The sequence below is a fragment of the Salvia miltiorrhiza genome, chromosome 1, assembly GCF_028751815.1.
Source record: "Salvia miltiorrhiza cultivar Shanhuang (shh) chromosome 1, IMPLAD_Smil_shh, whole genome shotgun sequence".
Classification (NCBI taxonomy): Eukaryota; Viridiplantae; Streptophyta; class Magnoliopsida; order Lamiales; family Lamiaceae; genus Salvia; species Salvia miltiorrhiza.
The window spans coordinates 39,979,903-39,994,815 of NC_080387.1; the positions used below are offsets into that span (position 1 = coordinate 39,979,903).

Genomic DNA, 14,913 nt, shown 5'->3' on the forward strand with positions numbered 1-14,913 from the left:
ATTATGTTTCATTCTTCAAAATGACTATTTCAAAAATGCTCTCTTCTAACAATCACAATAACCATTCATTTTATGTGGCAATTCCATGAATTTTCGTTCTTACTTTTTTTCCTTTCTAAAATCCATAATTTATGCATGCTTAATTTATTATTTTATTATCAAAAATAATTATTGCAGTAATTATAATTTGTGAATTCAATCCTGATAATTTAGCTTGAGGCATAGATCAAGTGACAAAACTGAGGCATCCAAAGACTTTTCTTTGTGAGAGGTCTTGGGTTCAATCCCGCATGCGTGCGGCGGTGCAGGTAGTTTTTTTCACTTTTGCGTGGATAGTTTTCTCATCTTTGTGTGGTGTAGAGGTCTCACCTACGTGTGTTGCTTATTTTATTATATACCTCTTATAATTCTAAAAAAATCCTGATAATTTAGATGTAATTATATTTAATTATAATTAGCATTTGCACCCCGTGCAATACATGAGAATCATCTGTATAATTTTAAATTTATATAAAATTGATACCAATTCAATTATCATATTTATTAATATAATAAAAAAATAATTTTAATTGAATATACTTGAGCTAAATTTTTTAAAATAAAGAAGAATTCACAATAATAAAAATTGATATTATGAAAAGTAAAAAAAGTTGAAAATGAAAGTAAAAAAAAATAAAAATAATTGAAAGATGAGTGAGAATTTTTAAAATTTTTAAATCAAATATTTACATAAAATATATAAAATTAAATCTCTTATCTTGATATGCATATTAAATATTTTACAATTAGTCAAATTTTAAAATTTTAGAAAGAAATAAAACAAAAAAAAAGACAAAGGAAAAAGGAGATAAAAATAAAAAATATAGTTTATAAAATAAACCTTTAATTTTATTATAATTATAAAATTTCAAATTGAAATATAGACTTTTTAACATAGTATAAATTTGGGCTGGGATGCAATGTTGGGAGGACTCCTTTCAAATACCTTGGAATCAAGGTCGGCGGTGGGGGAAAAAAGGTGGTGGATTGGAACTATCTCGTGGAGAAAGTTAAGAAAAGAATCGCGTCGTGGAAAAACAGGAAATTATCTTTTGTCGGACGGAGTACCTTGGTGAAAGCGGTCTTACAATCCATTCCAATTTATCAGCTCTCCTTCTCCTTCATCCCAAAAGCAACTGTGAGTCTTTTATCTTCTCTTTGTGGTAAATTTCTGTGGGGTGGGGGGGTGGATGCGAGTTCAATTGCGTAGGTTAAATGGACTGATTTATGTTTACCAAAAAAAGAAGGGGGCTAGGGTTCAAGAACCTCGAGTGGTTTAATCAAGCTTTAGTGTTGAAATGGTTCTGGAGATTTCTAAACGGGAGGGACCTGCTGTGGGCTAGAGTGATCAGATCACTTTACGGGGATCTTGAGTGGGGAGAGAGGTCGGTGAGTTGCTCTGGAACAGGATGGGCTAGGAAGGGTTGGTGGCCTGGTTTGGTGGAGGTGGCTGGGGGAACGAGAGAGTCCTGGTTTTTGAACAACATTCAGCTGAAGGTCGAGAAAGAGCAGACCACAAAATTTTGGGATCATAGATGGCTGGGTTCTAAACCTCTTAAGTTCGTCTTTCCTAGGTTGTACCGTCTTAGTGCAAACAAGAATGCACTGATTAGCGAGTCGGGAAGATGGGAAAACGGGGAGTGGCAGTGGGAGTTGAGGTGGAGGCGAGAGTTGTTTGAGAGAGAAAGAGTCGGGGCAAATGAACTGCTATATATCTGCTATCTCTTTGGTTTATCTTAATGCAGAAATGGACGACGGTTGGCAGTGGAACGCAGATAAAAATGGCATATTTTCAATAAAATCAGCGTACTCGATCATTAGTGAGGTCAAGAAAGAAGCGGTAGCAGAGAACGAGTCCAAGGAGAGCCTTGCGAAGGTGTGGAGGGCTCCAGCCCCACATAAGGCGAGAACTACAACATGGAGAATCTTGAGAAATAGACTACCTACCTGTGATAACCTCCTCAGAAGAAACATCCTGCTGCAAGTGGCTGACCTGGGATGCAACGCGTGCTTTCATCAGCAGGAGTCTATTAATCACTTGCTTCTTCATTGCCAAAAGACTCGAAAGCTTTGGGATGAAATATATAAGTGGTTGGACATCTGTTTTGTGTAGCCACATGATGTGGTATCACACTTTCGTATGTTCACAGATTGGAGTAAACGGAAAGAGAGCAGGAAGTTTCTTAGGCCGTTATGGTGCTGCATTAACTGGGTTCTCTGGAGGTGCCGAAATTCTAGCCGATTTGAAGATAAAGTCTGGGAAATAAATGATGTGGTTTTGGAGATAAAAGCAAAAATGTGGAGTTGGGGTAGAGCCTTTGGAATGTCAGACGTTGGGTCTCGCTTTATGGACTGGATCTCTAGAGATTCATGCCCATTGCTTCTGTAATAACTCTCTTGTGGTACCTCTGGTACCATGTTTCTGGTTTTTAATATTATTTTTTCCCTTTTCTTATAAAAAAAAGTATAAATTTGGGCATTTATTCATGACAACTTATTAGTTACAAGTTATTATATTGGAACATTTCTTATTAATCATCCACTACTCCAAGATTTATTTAATGGACCACCTTGCGCATTCTAAATTTTAATTACTAGCTAAATTTAACTTCCAAAACTCAAATTATCTACTCCCTCTGTTTTTGTTTAAGTGTCCACAACCGTCAAAATACACATTGTAATAAAATAAGATATTTTACATTTGTAACTGTTGTGGAATTGCTTGGGAAGACAATCAACGCAGCAAGAATAGAAAAGAAAAGAATACAAATAAGATTTACATGGTTCGGATTTTTCAATCCTACATCCACAGAGAAGAAACGATCAACTTTATTTCACTATGAACACTCAAGAACTTTACAACTACATTTGAGAACTCTCAACACTAGAAGAAGTGTATAGCCTACAAATCTATCAAGATTGCTATAATTCCTCACTCTCAACTAGCTCGTACAGTAACTGAAAAAACTCTTAAGCAACAACTCAAACAATAAGCTAAGTATTTAAACAAGAGTAACAACAACTAGAATGGTTGAGCTGCAAAACTGATCTCTGAATGAAGGAACAGATCCGTTGGATATGTTTTAACCACTTTTATCAATCTTTAAATGAACTCCCTTAACTCTTACTAATTTGCTAACTGACCCCTCAGCTATAAACTAATTGTATGTAGATACTTCACTCACAATTCTCCACCTTATCTAATACAATTAGAATACACCGAGTTACCTGCATGTACCTGCATAGATTAGACAGACAACTTGCTCTCCTCAAGAGAGCTCATACCGATCAAAGAACAACACTTTTGGAACTTAACAGTTGGTAAAGATTTGGTAAGCATATCTGAAGCATTATCATCAGTTGACACTTTCTCTATCACAACTTCACATTTTTCAACTAAATCCCTAACAAAATGAAATCTGACATCTATATGTTTAGACCTCTCATGAAAAGATTGATGTTTAACAAGGTGAATGGCACTTTGATTATCACAAATAATAGAGACTACCTGTTGATTAATACCTAACTCAGATAGCATACCTCTCAACCATATACCTTCTTTCACTGCTTCTGTAACAGCCATAAATTCGGCTTCTGTAGTGGAAAGAGCTACCACAGATTGTAGTGTAGATTTCCAGCTCACTGTTGTTCCATAAAGTGTAAATACATATCCAGATTGAGACTTCCTTGTATCTATACTTCCTGCATAATCAGAATCAGTAAAGCCACCTAGAGCTTGATTTAAATCAGTAGCTCCACCTTGAAATACAATTCCTTTATTCATAGTAGCTTTAAGGTATCTTAAAACTCCTTTTAATGCAAGCCAATGTGGTTTTCCTGGATTTGCCATAAATCTACTTACAAGACTAACAGCATGAGCCAAATCAGGCTGAGTACAAAGCATAGAATACATGATGCTTCCTACCACATTTGCATAAGGAATAACACCCATGTCTTTAAGCTCTTCACTAGTAACAGGACATTGACTACTAGACAGTTTAACATGTTGAGCTATAGGGACCTGAGCAACTTTTGCTTCATTCATATTGAATTTTAACAATACTTTCTTCAAGTAATCAGTTTGAACAAGCATAAGTTTCATATTTTTCCTATCTCTCTTGATATCCATACCAAAAATTCTTCTAGCAACCCCTAGATCTTTCATATCAAATTCAGCACTCAGTGATTACTTTACTTTATCAATTTCAATACTAGAACTACTAGCAATAAGCATATCATCAACATACAAGAGTAAGTAAACAACCACAGACTTAGCAACTTCTTTCAAGTATACACACCTATCATGCAAAGTCATTTTAAAACCTATACTCATCATGAATTAATCGAACCTCTTATTTCACTGTCTTGGACTCTATTTCAGTCCATATAAGGATTTTTTCAAGAGACATACCTGACCTTCACAGCCAGCTACCTCAAAACCCTCTGGTTGATTCATGTAAATAGTTTCCTCTAACTCACCATTTAGAAAAGCTGTTTTAACATCCATCTGTTACAATTCTAAGTCTAGGTGTGCAGTTAGAGCAAGTATAAGTCTAATGGAACAGTGTTTAACAACAGGAGAAAATATTTCATTAAAATCTATACCTTCATGCTGAGAGAAACCTCTAACAACTAACCTGGCTTTATACCTGATTACCTCAATGCCTTTGTGAACCTCCACCTTCTTCTTATACAGCCATCTACAAGTTACACACTTTTTATTCTTTGGCTTATCCACTAGTTTCCAAGTTTTATTTTTCAGCAATGATTCTATTTCTTCCTCCATAGCTTTGATCCAATGTTTGCTTTCTGAACTCTGAACAGCTTCTTTATAATTTCTTGGCTCTTTATAGCTTATTTCTTCAGCTACTGTGAATGCAAAGCTCACTTGGTCTGCCTCAGAATATCTGGCTGGAGGCTTGATTACTCTTCTAACTCTATCTCGAGCTAAATGGTACTCACTGAGGTCATCAGATTCTGCCACATGTTGATCACCATCTTCCTGCTTTACATCTGCTTCTGGTGCTCTTGGTATCTCAGTATCAGTAGTTGTACTGGTCTCATTTCTTTCCATGTTTACTTCAACTTCTGTACTCTTACTGCTGGTGGTGGATGGAGCTTTTAATGGCATGACATTCTCCTTGAACACCACATCTCTGCTGACTATAGTTTTCCCTTTACTAGACTCTATACACCAGAGTCTATATCCTTTTACATCTGTTGGATAACCCAACATGACACATCTTAAGGCCCAGGGCTCCAGCTTATCTTGCCTAATATGCACATAGGCTAAGCATCCAAACTTTCTTATATGTGAATAGTCAGCAACCCTGCCACTCCACCTTTCCTCAGGAGTTTTGAACTCTATAACTGCAGATGGACATCTGTTGATAAGCTAAAAAGCAGTAGTCACTGCTTCTCCCCAGAATTTAGGTGGCATCCCTGAACTGTTTAGCATACATCTGACTCTCTCCAGAAGTGTTCTGTTCATTCTCTCTACTACCCCATTCTGTTGGGGATTACCAGGTACAGACTTGTGTCTTTTTATGCCTCTTTCTTTACAGAACTCTTGGAACTTCTGAGAGGTAAACTCTAAGCCATTATCAGTCCTTAGACATTTCAGTTTACACCCCTTTTTATTTTCAACAGCACTACACCACTCAACAAACTTGTTAAATGCATCATATTTTTGTTTTAGAATATAAACCCAGACTTTCCTAGAGAAATCATCTATTAAAGACATGAAATAGGAACCTCCACCTATTGTGGTGGTCTTAGATGCCCCCCACAAATCACAGTGTACATATTGAAGTGGCATAGTAGATACATGTTTACCTACAGGATATGAAAGTTTCTTACTCTTACTTAGTGCACATGCTTCACAGTTACTTAACATAGCATCATTAGAAACACTTAATATGCCCTGTTTTCTGAGTTCAACTAATCATTTTTCACTAACATGGCCTAATCTATCATGCCAAAGTTCAATATCAGAGGTAGAAGCAATTTCAGATTCACCAATAACAGTATCAGCTAATAGATGATATAAAGTCTGTCTCCTAATGCCTTTCATAACAATTTTCTCTCATTTTAAAACATGTAAATACTCTTCACATGATTTAAACTCATAACCTTTCAACTGTAATGAACCTAGAGAGATTAAGTTTCTTTTTAGACTAGGAATATCTCACTTCAGTTAGAAGCCTTACAGAATTGTCATGGAGCTTTAACTTGATTGATCCAATGCCTTTTACTGAGCATACTTGATCATTTCCCAAGACTACTGATCCCATCTCTTTCATCTGTAATTCAGAAAACCAAGATTGGTTAGGGCACATATGAAAAGAACAACTTGAGTCTAAAATCCACTCGTTTTCAGTTTTAGAGGATATTATGTTTAAAGCTTCAGCTTCTTGAAATTATTCAGCAATGTCTGCTGCATCTGAGGAGCCTTTTTGAGCTTGTTTCCTTTTCCAGCTGTAGCAATCTTTCTTGATATGCCCTGGCTTCTTGCAGTAGTGACATTTCCTGTTTTCCTTATCATCATCCTCCTTCTTGCCAGATCCAGCCTTCTTATCTTTGAATGGCTTCTTGAATTTTCCTTTGTTGAATTTAGCTTTGACATTGAGGCTTTCACTTGCGGTTTCTTGCCTGCCATTAGATGCCTTTTGCAGCTCCCTAGATTTCAAAGCATTCATGACTTCTTCAAGAGAAATAGCAGTCTCCCTACCATACAACATGGCATCCCTCATGTTGTCATAGGATTTGGGCAGGGCACTAAGGAGCTGGATTGCTTTGTCTTCATCTTCTAGCTTTACATCAATATCGGTCAAATCATCAACGACTTTATTGAATTCATCCAGTTGATCAGATAGATTCTTCTTCTCTGAAACTCTAAAAGAGTACAGCCTCTTCTTCAAGAAGAGCCGATTAGCCAGAGACTTAGTCATGTAGAGGCTCTCCAGTTTAGCTCATACTGCAGTTGTAGTGTCTTCTTTTGACACCTCTCTCAGCACTTTATCTCCCAAATGCAGGATGATAGTGCTATGAGCCTTCTTTTGCATTTCAGCGAACTTCACCTTCCCATCTCCTTCTTTAGGTGCCTTCTCTTGGGTCAAAACATCATCTAGGCCCTGTTGAATGAGAACGGCCCTCATCTTCATTCTCCACAGGGAGAAATCATTCTTCCAGTCTTGAGATTCAGCACGATGTAGCAGTGAAGAGATTGACGATTCCTCCACCGATCAAGAACTCCTCCGATTCAGATTTCCTCCGATTCAAATCTCAAACAGTTGGTGTGCGTCGATCTTCCTATTCCCACAGACGGCGCCACTTGTTGTGTAATTGCTTGGGAAGACAATCAACGCAGCAAGAACAGAAAAGAAAAGAATACAAACAAGATTTACGTGGTTCGGATTTTTCAATCCTACATCCACGGAGAAGAAACGATCAACTCTATTTCACTATGAACACTCAAGAACTTTACAATTACATTTGAGAACTCTCAACACTAGAAGAAGTGTATAGCCTACAAATCTATCAAGATTGCTATAATTCCTCACTCTCAACTAGCTCGTACAGTAACTGAAAAAACTCTTAAGCAACAACTCAAACAATAAGCTAAGTATTTAAACAAGAGTAACAGCAACTGGAATGGTTGAGCTGCAAAACTGATCTCTGAATGAAGGAACAGATCCGTTGGATCTGTTTTAACCACTTTTATCAATCTTTAAATGAACTCCCTTAACTCTTACTACTAATTTGCTAACTGACCCCTCAGCTATAAACTAATTGTATGTAGATATTTTACATTTGTAACCTTAGTAATTGTCATAATAAATGCATATATACAACTAATTATTACATTCACACAAGTATTAAATAAGGATAAAATAAGAAAAATGTCATAAATATACTCTCAAACTTTGAAATGAGACACTTATTAAGAAACAAAAAAATGAGCTAAATGGGGGAGTATGTGCCACGGCCTTTCGAAAAAACACACTTTCTTAGAAAAATCTGAATTATCTTGTTTTAATTGGTGAAAATATCATCTCGAAATCAGTAACCATGTGAACTTGATCAATCGAACAGCATTGATCCATTTAATTTCGCCAACTAAATAGTTTCAATAAATAAACAATTTCTTTAATTCAATTTTGTAACAATTTTTAATTTCTTTTCTACAAATATTTAATAAGAAAATAATATTATTGCATCAGTCGAACACCCTCTAACTGAAAAAAGATGTTTATGAGCTATGTTTCTTGTTGTTCCTCTCAGCCCCAGATACCCAAAAAGATTTCGTGAGGAACAAATTAATTTGGAATTGAATGAGGTAGAGTCCTAGATCTGTGGGATAGAGTTACCATTAAGTTTTAAATTATTTAGGAAAGTGTATCACGTGGATGGGAATCGAACATACTACTTGAGTTCATTCGTAGGATTAGTGGCCGTCTATTTTGAAAGGAGCATATTAATATTATCCTCAATTATTGAAATCACAACTTTAATTTGGATAATCTTTTTTTATTTGTTGAAGCAGTGTGTGTAAGGTACAATTTACCTTAACGGGACACAAAAAGCATAATCCACAACTCAATAATTTGTACATTCGACAATTTCATTCAACTACTCCTTCTGTCTTTGACTACTCTTTCTACGATAATTACCTTTGTATTTTTTCTTAGGCAACCATTACGAGGAAACTGCACTGTGTAAAAAATTGTATGCTACTTTCATATATAAATTGTAACTCTCTTCATTCCTATAAATTATGGTGCAACCAAAATGACATAAATTTTAAGAAAAAAGTATGATAGTTGTATTTTAAGTAGAGATTAGGGTTTAAATCTTTTTGTAGACATTGAATGTATATAAGGTTTTTTATTTGTGTAAATTTATAGGATTATTTTCAAATAAAGAAAAATTATAATTTTGAGAGACGGAAGTAGTAGTTAATAATCAATTGAGTTCTTACGTGCCATCATTTGATGTTATAATTCATGAATTAATTATCTATGAACTATCAAACTTTGGAAAGATAAGTAAACCTAAACATAAATTCGTGTTAAACATGATTTTTCAAAATAAATTCGTGTTAAACCTTCATGTATAATCGCAAATCATAATGTTTTAACAAGTTTATTTATATTTACACGATATATGTCATCAATTTAAACAAAATTTTATTATTGCATATTTCATTCAAAAAGAATTTAGATAATATAGTCACATATATATAGAGAAAGAGAAATATTATGCTACATATCTTACATGAGCTCCATGTGAGCACCGCTCACATTTAACATTCGTTAGCGTTAATTTTTTTGTTTTAGACATTTACTTTTGTTCTAATACTTCATAAATTGTTATTGAGATCATTAATTTTATAAATTACATAAAAATCAAAGTCCAATATATATATATGTGTGTGTGTGCGCGCGCGCATCAGTATAACTAACATAATAAAAATATTTAAGATATAAAAAATTAACTAAATACTTAATTGGGACAATAGAAAATTTACACAAAAAAGGAGAATATTCGTATGGTCTGCAGTAGATCAATTAAAAAACAAAAATATTAAAAATGCAATAGACCGGAATTATAACACACATTCAGGAAAAAAAATATGTATATAATAATAAAGGATGCTGTGCTCCTAACACGATTTATTGATTTGGAAATGATGAAATCCGGTGAAATTGAAAAATGTGATTAAAAATTTATGGTTTTTACTTATAAATTATTTTCAGAAGTGAAAAAAAAAATTGATTTAGACAGAAAAGTACAAATTTTTAATTTGACAAATATTCCCTATATTATATATATATAATATATAAACTTTCAACAAATTCTAGTTTTTCTCATGATCTTTAAAATTTGAAAAAAAAATGCATCACCTTTCGATTTTTTCTGATTTTTTCCACGGGTATGAAATACTCTCAAATAAAAGCTGATTTTAGGATTTTTGATTTAGATTTTTTAATACATAAGAGTGATAATAAAGGTGGTATAATAAATTCGATGTATGTGTGAATTAAAAATCCCTGACGATTAAGTATCAAAAAATTCAAGTTCCTAAAATCAGCTTTCTATTTTAGGGTATTTTATACATGTGGGAAAAAAAATCGAAAGGTAGTGTATTTTTTTTCAAATTTTAAAGATCATGGAAAAAATTAGAATTTATTGAAAGTTCGTGTATTTTACGAAAAATATCTTTGTTTATATATATTCAAATTATAATCAAATTTAGTTAGATGGATCATAAATTCAAATTATAATCAAATTTTAAATTTGAGTGCGAGAGCGAGTTTGGGTCATAAATTTCAACTATAATCAAATTTAAATGTGAATGTGGGAATGAGTTTGAGCCGACTTGACCTGCACATACTATAGGAGCTTTTATCTTTATTTTTTTTTCCTTTCTTTCTTATTTTTTCCATATTTTTCTCTAATGACTCGAATTTATATGCTATTCATAAGAAAAGAAACGTTTTAGCAATTGAGCTGTGCATCATTCTCATTTTTTATCTTTTAACTTTTACTTATCATCAAATAGCTTCTTATTGCCTGCTACCTATATTGAAAAAACAGTTAAAGAACTTAAAGCAATCTCCCTCGCCTGTTTGATCACTTTCGTCCCCACTTCTCAATTCTCATCCATTTAATCGTAGTATTTGGATAAAGATTATGTTATCTGCTGAGTTTTTTTTTTGTTTCTTTTATTATTATTATTATTTGGTGAAGTTAATATGGTGTACTATAATGACACCGAATTTTCGGGACAGTGAAAATATGTACGCATCAATTGCAAGTGGAATTAATGTCATTTAATATTGGAAAAGCCTTATCCAGTTATCCGGAATTGCCGAATTGGGATTCGTTCATCCACAGAGTATCGGGTGGAATATGTTTCCTATCAATTTAATTTTAATTAATTTGTTTAAAAAACTAATACTCCCTCCGTCCCCAAAATAAGTTCCTCTTTGGGGACGGCACGAGTTTTAAGGAAAATGGTAAAGTGTATTGATAGTGGAAAAAAAATATGTTATAATTAGTATTGAGAGTGGTGAAAATGTGAAAAAATGTTATAATTAGTATTGGGAGTGGTGAAAAAGTGAAAAGTAAGAATAAATAAAGTATTATTAGTGGTGGGGTGGTTGTCCAAAAATAGAAAGAATGAAAGAGGAACTTATTTGGGGGACGTCCCAAAATGGAAAAAGAGAAACTTATTTCAGGGACGGAGGGAGTACTAGTTTACTTTGGATAAGATGATCGCACATAAGCTAAACTATTCATATTCAACTCAAGAGATTATTATTATTATTATTATTATTATTTGAACCCTTATTCAAAAGAAAAGCACGTAAACTCCGCATAGTAAATAAGAGCATCCGCATTGGGGGTTCCTTGATAGCCTACTTGATAGCCTACTTGATAGTGGTTGTGTTATTCAGTAGGTAGTGCTGCATTGGGGTTCCTTGATAGCCTACTTGATTTTTTTAGTTTTTAAAGAGGAGAGATAAATTTTTAAAGAGGAGAAGAGAATTAAAAAAAAATAACAAATAAAAGAAATTATCGAGCATACTCGATAACTCGAGTAGCACTCGAGTAGCACTCACTTGCAACGCCTACTCGAGTGGCTACTCGAGTTCGAGTAAGGCATCGAGGATGTCCGTTGCCAATGCTCTAAGAGCATTCGCAACGCTCTACTCGATGACTTACTCGAGTAGAGCATTGCACTCATGTAGGGGTGTTGCCGGGGGGTTTACTCGGACCATACTCGAGTGCTCGTGTAGCACTCGAGCAGCGCGTGCACGGCACGCGCTCAAATAAAAAAAGATTATAAATTTTAAATTTTAAAAATGGCAACGGCTATTTGGGCTTTTTTTTTATCCAACGGCTATTTTAGCCGTTTGCCATATTTTTATTTTTTTATTATTTTTTTTCTCTCTCTTTTCTCTCTATAAATACTACTTCTCCCTCCCTCATTCATAACAACCCACTCCTTCTACCTCCTTCTTCCTCCTTCAATTTTTCTTAAAAAATCTCATCTTTGTTCTTCCAAAAATGACGGAACCCCAGCATGATTCTTCGCCTGATTCCGACGATGTAGCTGAAAAGTTCGTGGAGTGGGTAGAGTTGCATAAACAAGTGCTTGCTCCATACTGCTCCCAATCGGCGCCAGAGCCGGCGCGTGTCAAACGTCCCCGATCATACGTCCACTGTGATCGTGAAGAGGCCCATGTACGTCTTATGCAAGACTACTTCAACGACAATCCGACGTGCGATCCTACTTTTTTTGGGCGTCGTTTTCGAATGCAGAAGGAGATGTTCTTGCACATCGTCGATGATGTTCAAGGTAAAGATACTTTCTTACATATGAGCACTGATGCAACCGGTTGAAACTCGCTCTCTCCTTTGCAGAAATGCACATCGGTTATCCGCCAATTAGCCACCGAGGTTAGTGCGGATATTTTTGACGAGTATCTCAAAGTCGCCGACTCTACCGGGCATGTATGCCTCAAGAAGTTCTGCAAGGCGGTCATCCGGACTTTCGGAGCCTATTACCTGCGCCGTCCAACGCCCACGGACGTCCAACGCCTCCTTCATATGCACGAGGCGCAACACGGTTTTCCCGGGATGCTCGGGAGCTCAGACTGTATGCATTGGGCGTGGAAGAACTGCCTAAAGGCGTGGCACGACGCCTACACATGCGGTGATCAGGGAGAGCCCACCTTGATATTGGAGGCCGTTGCATCCCACGATTTGTGGATTTGGCACGCCTTCTTAAGCGTCGCTGGTTCGAACAACGACATCAATGTGCTGAATCAGTCGCCTCTCTTCTCCGACGTGTTAGGAGGAACGGTGGCACCGGTGGTCTTTCATGCCAACCAGCGCGAATACCGGATGGGCTACTACTTGTGTGACGGCATATATCCGGAGTGGCGTTGCTTCGTCAAGAGTCCACCAATGGCGACCAATCCGAAGGAGGCGAGGTTCAAGAAGATGCAATAATCGGCACGGAAGGATGTCGAACGCGCCTTCGGAGTCCTTCAGGTTCGGTGGGGAATCATTCGAAGTCCGGCGCGCAATTGGTACGTACAACACCTCAAGGACATCTTGTTGTGTTGCATCATTCTCCACAACATGATTGTGGAGCACGAAGGTGAAGCGGCTCTCAATTGGAGAGATGGCGATGGGGCGTCTAGCAGTACTTCGACAGAGAGTGCTCAACAAACACCGGTGTCCTTCGAGGAATACGTACGAAGAGATTCAATTCTTCGAGATAGACATCTACATGCTCAGCTCCGAAATGATTTGGTGGAGCACCTTTGGGCACATTTCGGACCTCTAGGGCCAGAGTAGTTAATTTATTAAAGTTTTTATTTTATTATGTAATATTTAGGATTTTATAATTAATGCAATTTAAATTTGAAATAAATTGTGTTATTAAATTTGAGCAATTAAATTTAAATGAAAAGCATAAAAATCAAAACTAAAAAAATCAAGTAGACTATCAAGTAACCCCAATGCAGCACTACATACTCAATGTGGTCCCCCACTATCAAGTAGGCTATCAAGTAAGTCCATTGCGGATGCTCTAAAACAAGGGACCAGATGAGATATACTCAAGAAGTTAATACTCTTCTTTGAAGAAAAAGACATGAAATTGAAAAATGATCCATGGATTTTAATGAAAAGATATATGGACAATGCTTCATATGCAGTAAGGGCTTATAAACCTAAATTATATTATGAAAATATACTCATTAATAATGGGTGTGAAATATCTCATTTTTCAAGTGGCCAACAAGAAGTTTATAACTTCAGTAAAATTATTATAAAGAAAGTTATATATTCGGAAGAATGGAGAATTTCTCCACAAAAGATTAAGGACTTTGTTAATCCTTCCAATAATAGTCTTGTTAAATATAATTTTTGGGACTATATTTTTGGAAGAATGGAGAATTTCTCCACAAAGGATTAAGGACTTTGTTTATCTTTCCAATAATAGTACTGTTATATATAATTTTGGGGAATATATTGATGTGTTTGATAAAGTTAAGATAACCGAATCAATTTATAAAAGGTATAAATTCTATTTATTATAACTCATTTTATCATTATATTAATTTAAAATCAAATTATATTATATGTCATCTGTCTACGAAAAATGGGACACAATTATTATTTTCAGCGTCCATAAAAAATGGGGCACTTTCCCATTAAGCCCTCATATTCAATCACAACCGCTCATTTCATACAATAATGAGACTCTTTCTCCACTACATAAAAACACCACCCATTCTATTAAAATTTATACCAAAAAAAATGTTCCCCATTTTTTCGTGAACGAAGGGAGTATTTATTTTTCTATTCATTAATTTCGATTTATAGACGAACAAAAAAGGTGCACACCGCCGGCCAACTGACCACCACGCTGACGAAGCCGTCGTTTGAGCTTCGCACAAATAAATTTATCCTGTGCCCACAACTAGGTTAGCTAGCGGTAAGTCCAGAGTCGAATCCACAGGGAACTGAGCAGTAATCTTTTCTGCAAGGGTGTCACTAAAAATGGTTTGTTTCTTGAAGGTTTTGACCACAACTTGCTTATGGGCAGAACAGGGTTTCGAACTAAACTGAAATAACAAAAGTAACTTGATCAAATAATAAAACAATTCTGACTTGGGTTTGACTCACTAAACATGAACTAGACACTCGATCATTGGTTCAAAAATGTTTTACTACACTCTCATACCAGTTGGTTATAGGCAAAATACAGCTACGCCCCCAATTGTCACGCGTCACGCACGTAACAGCCCTCTGCCCAATATATCCTTTCAGTGTATAATCCCTTAGAAGTTA

General features: G+C 35.6%; 1 protein-coding gene across 1 annotated transcript; it reads left to right on the plus strand.

Moving 5' to 3' along the window:
• The first annotated feature begins 12,114 nt into the window (after positions 1–12,114).
• On the plus strand, positions 12,115–13,413 carry LOC131008068 (uncharacterized). The gene is made up of 3 exons (XM_057934969.1): positions 12,115–12,406; positions 12,500–12,763; positions 13,214–13,413. Exons 1-3 carry the CDS (start codon positions 12,115–12,117, stop codon positions 13,411–13,413), a joined length of 756 nt encoding a protein of 251 aa, XP_057790952.1.
• Positions 13,414–14,913: the final 1,500 nt, after the last annotated feature.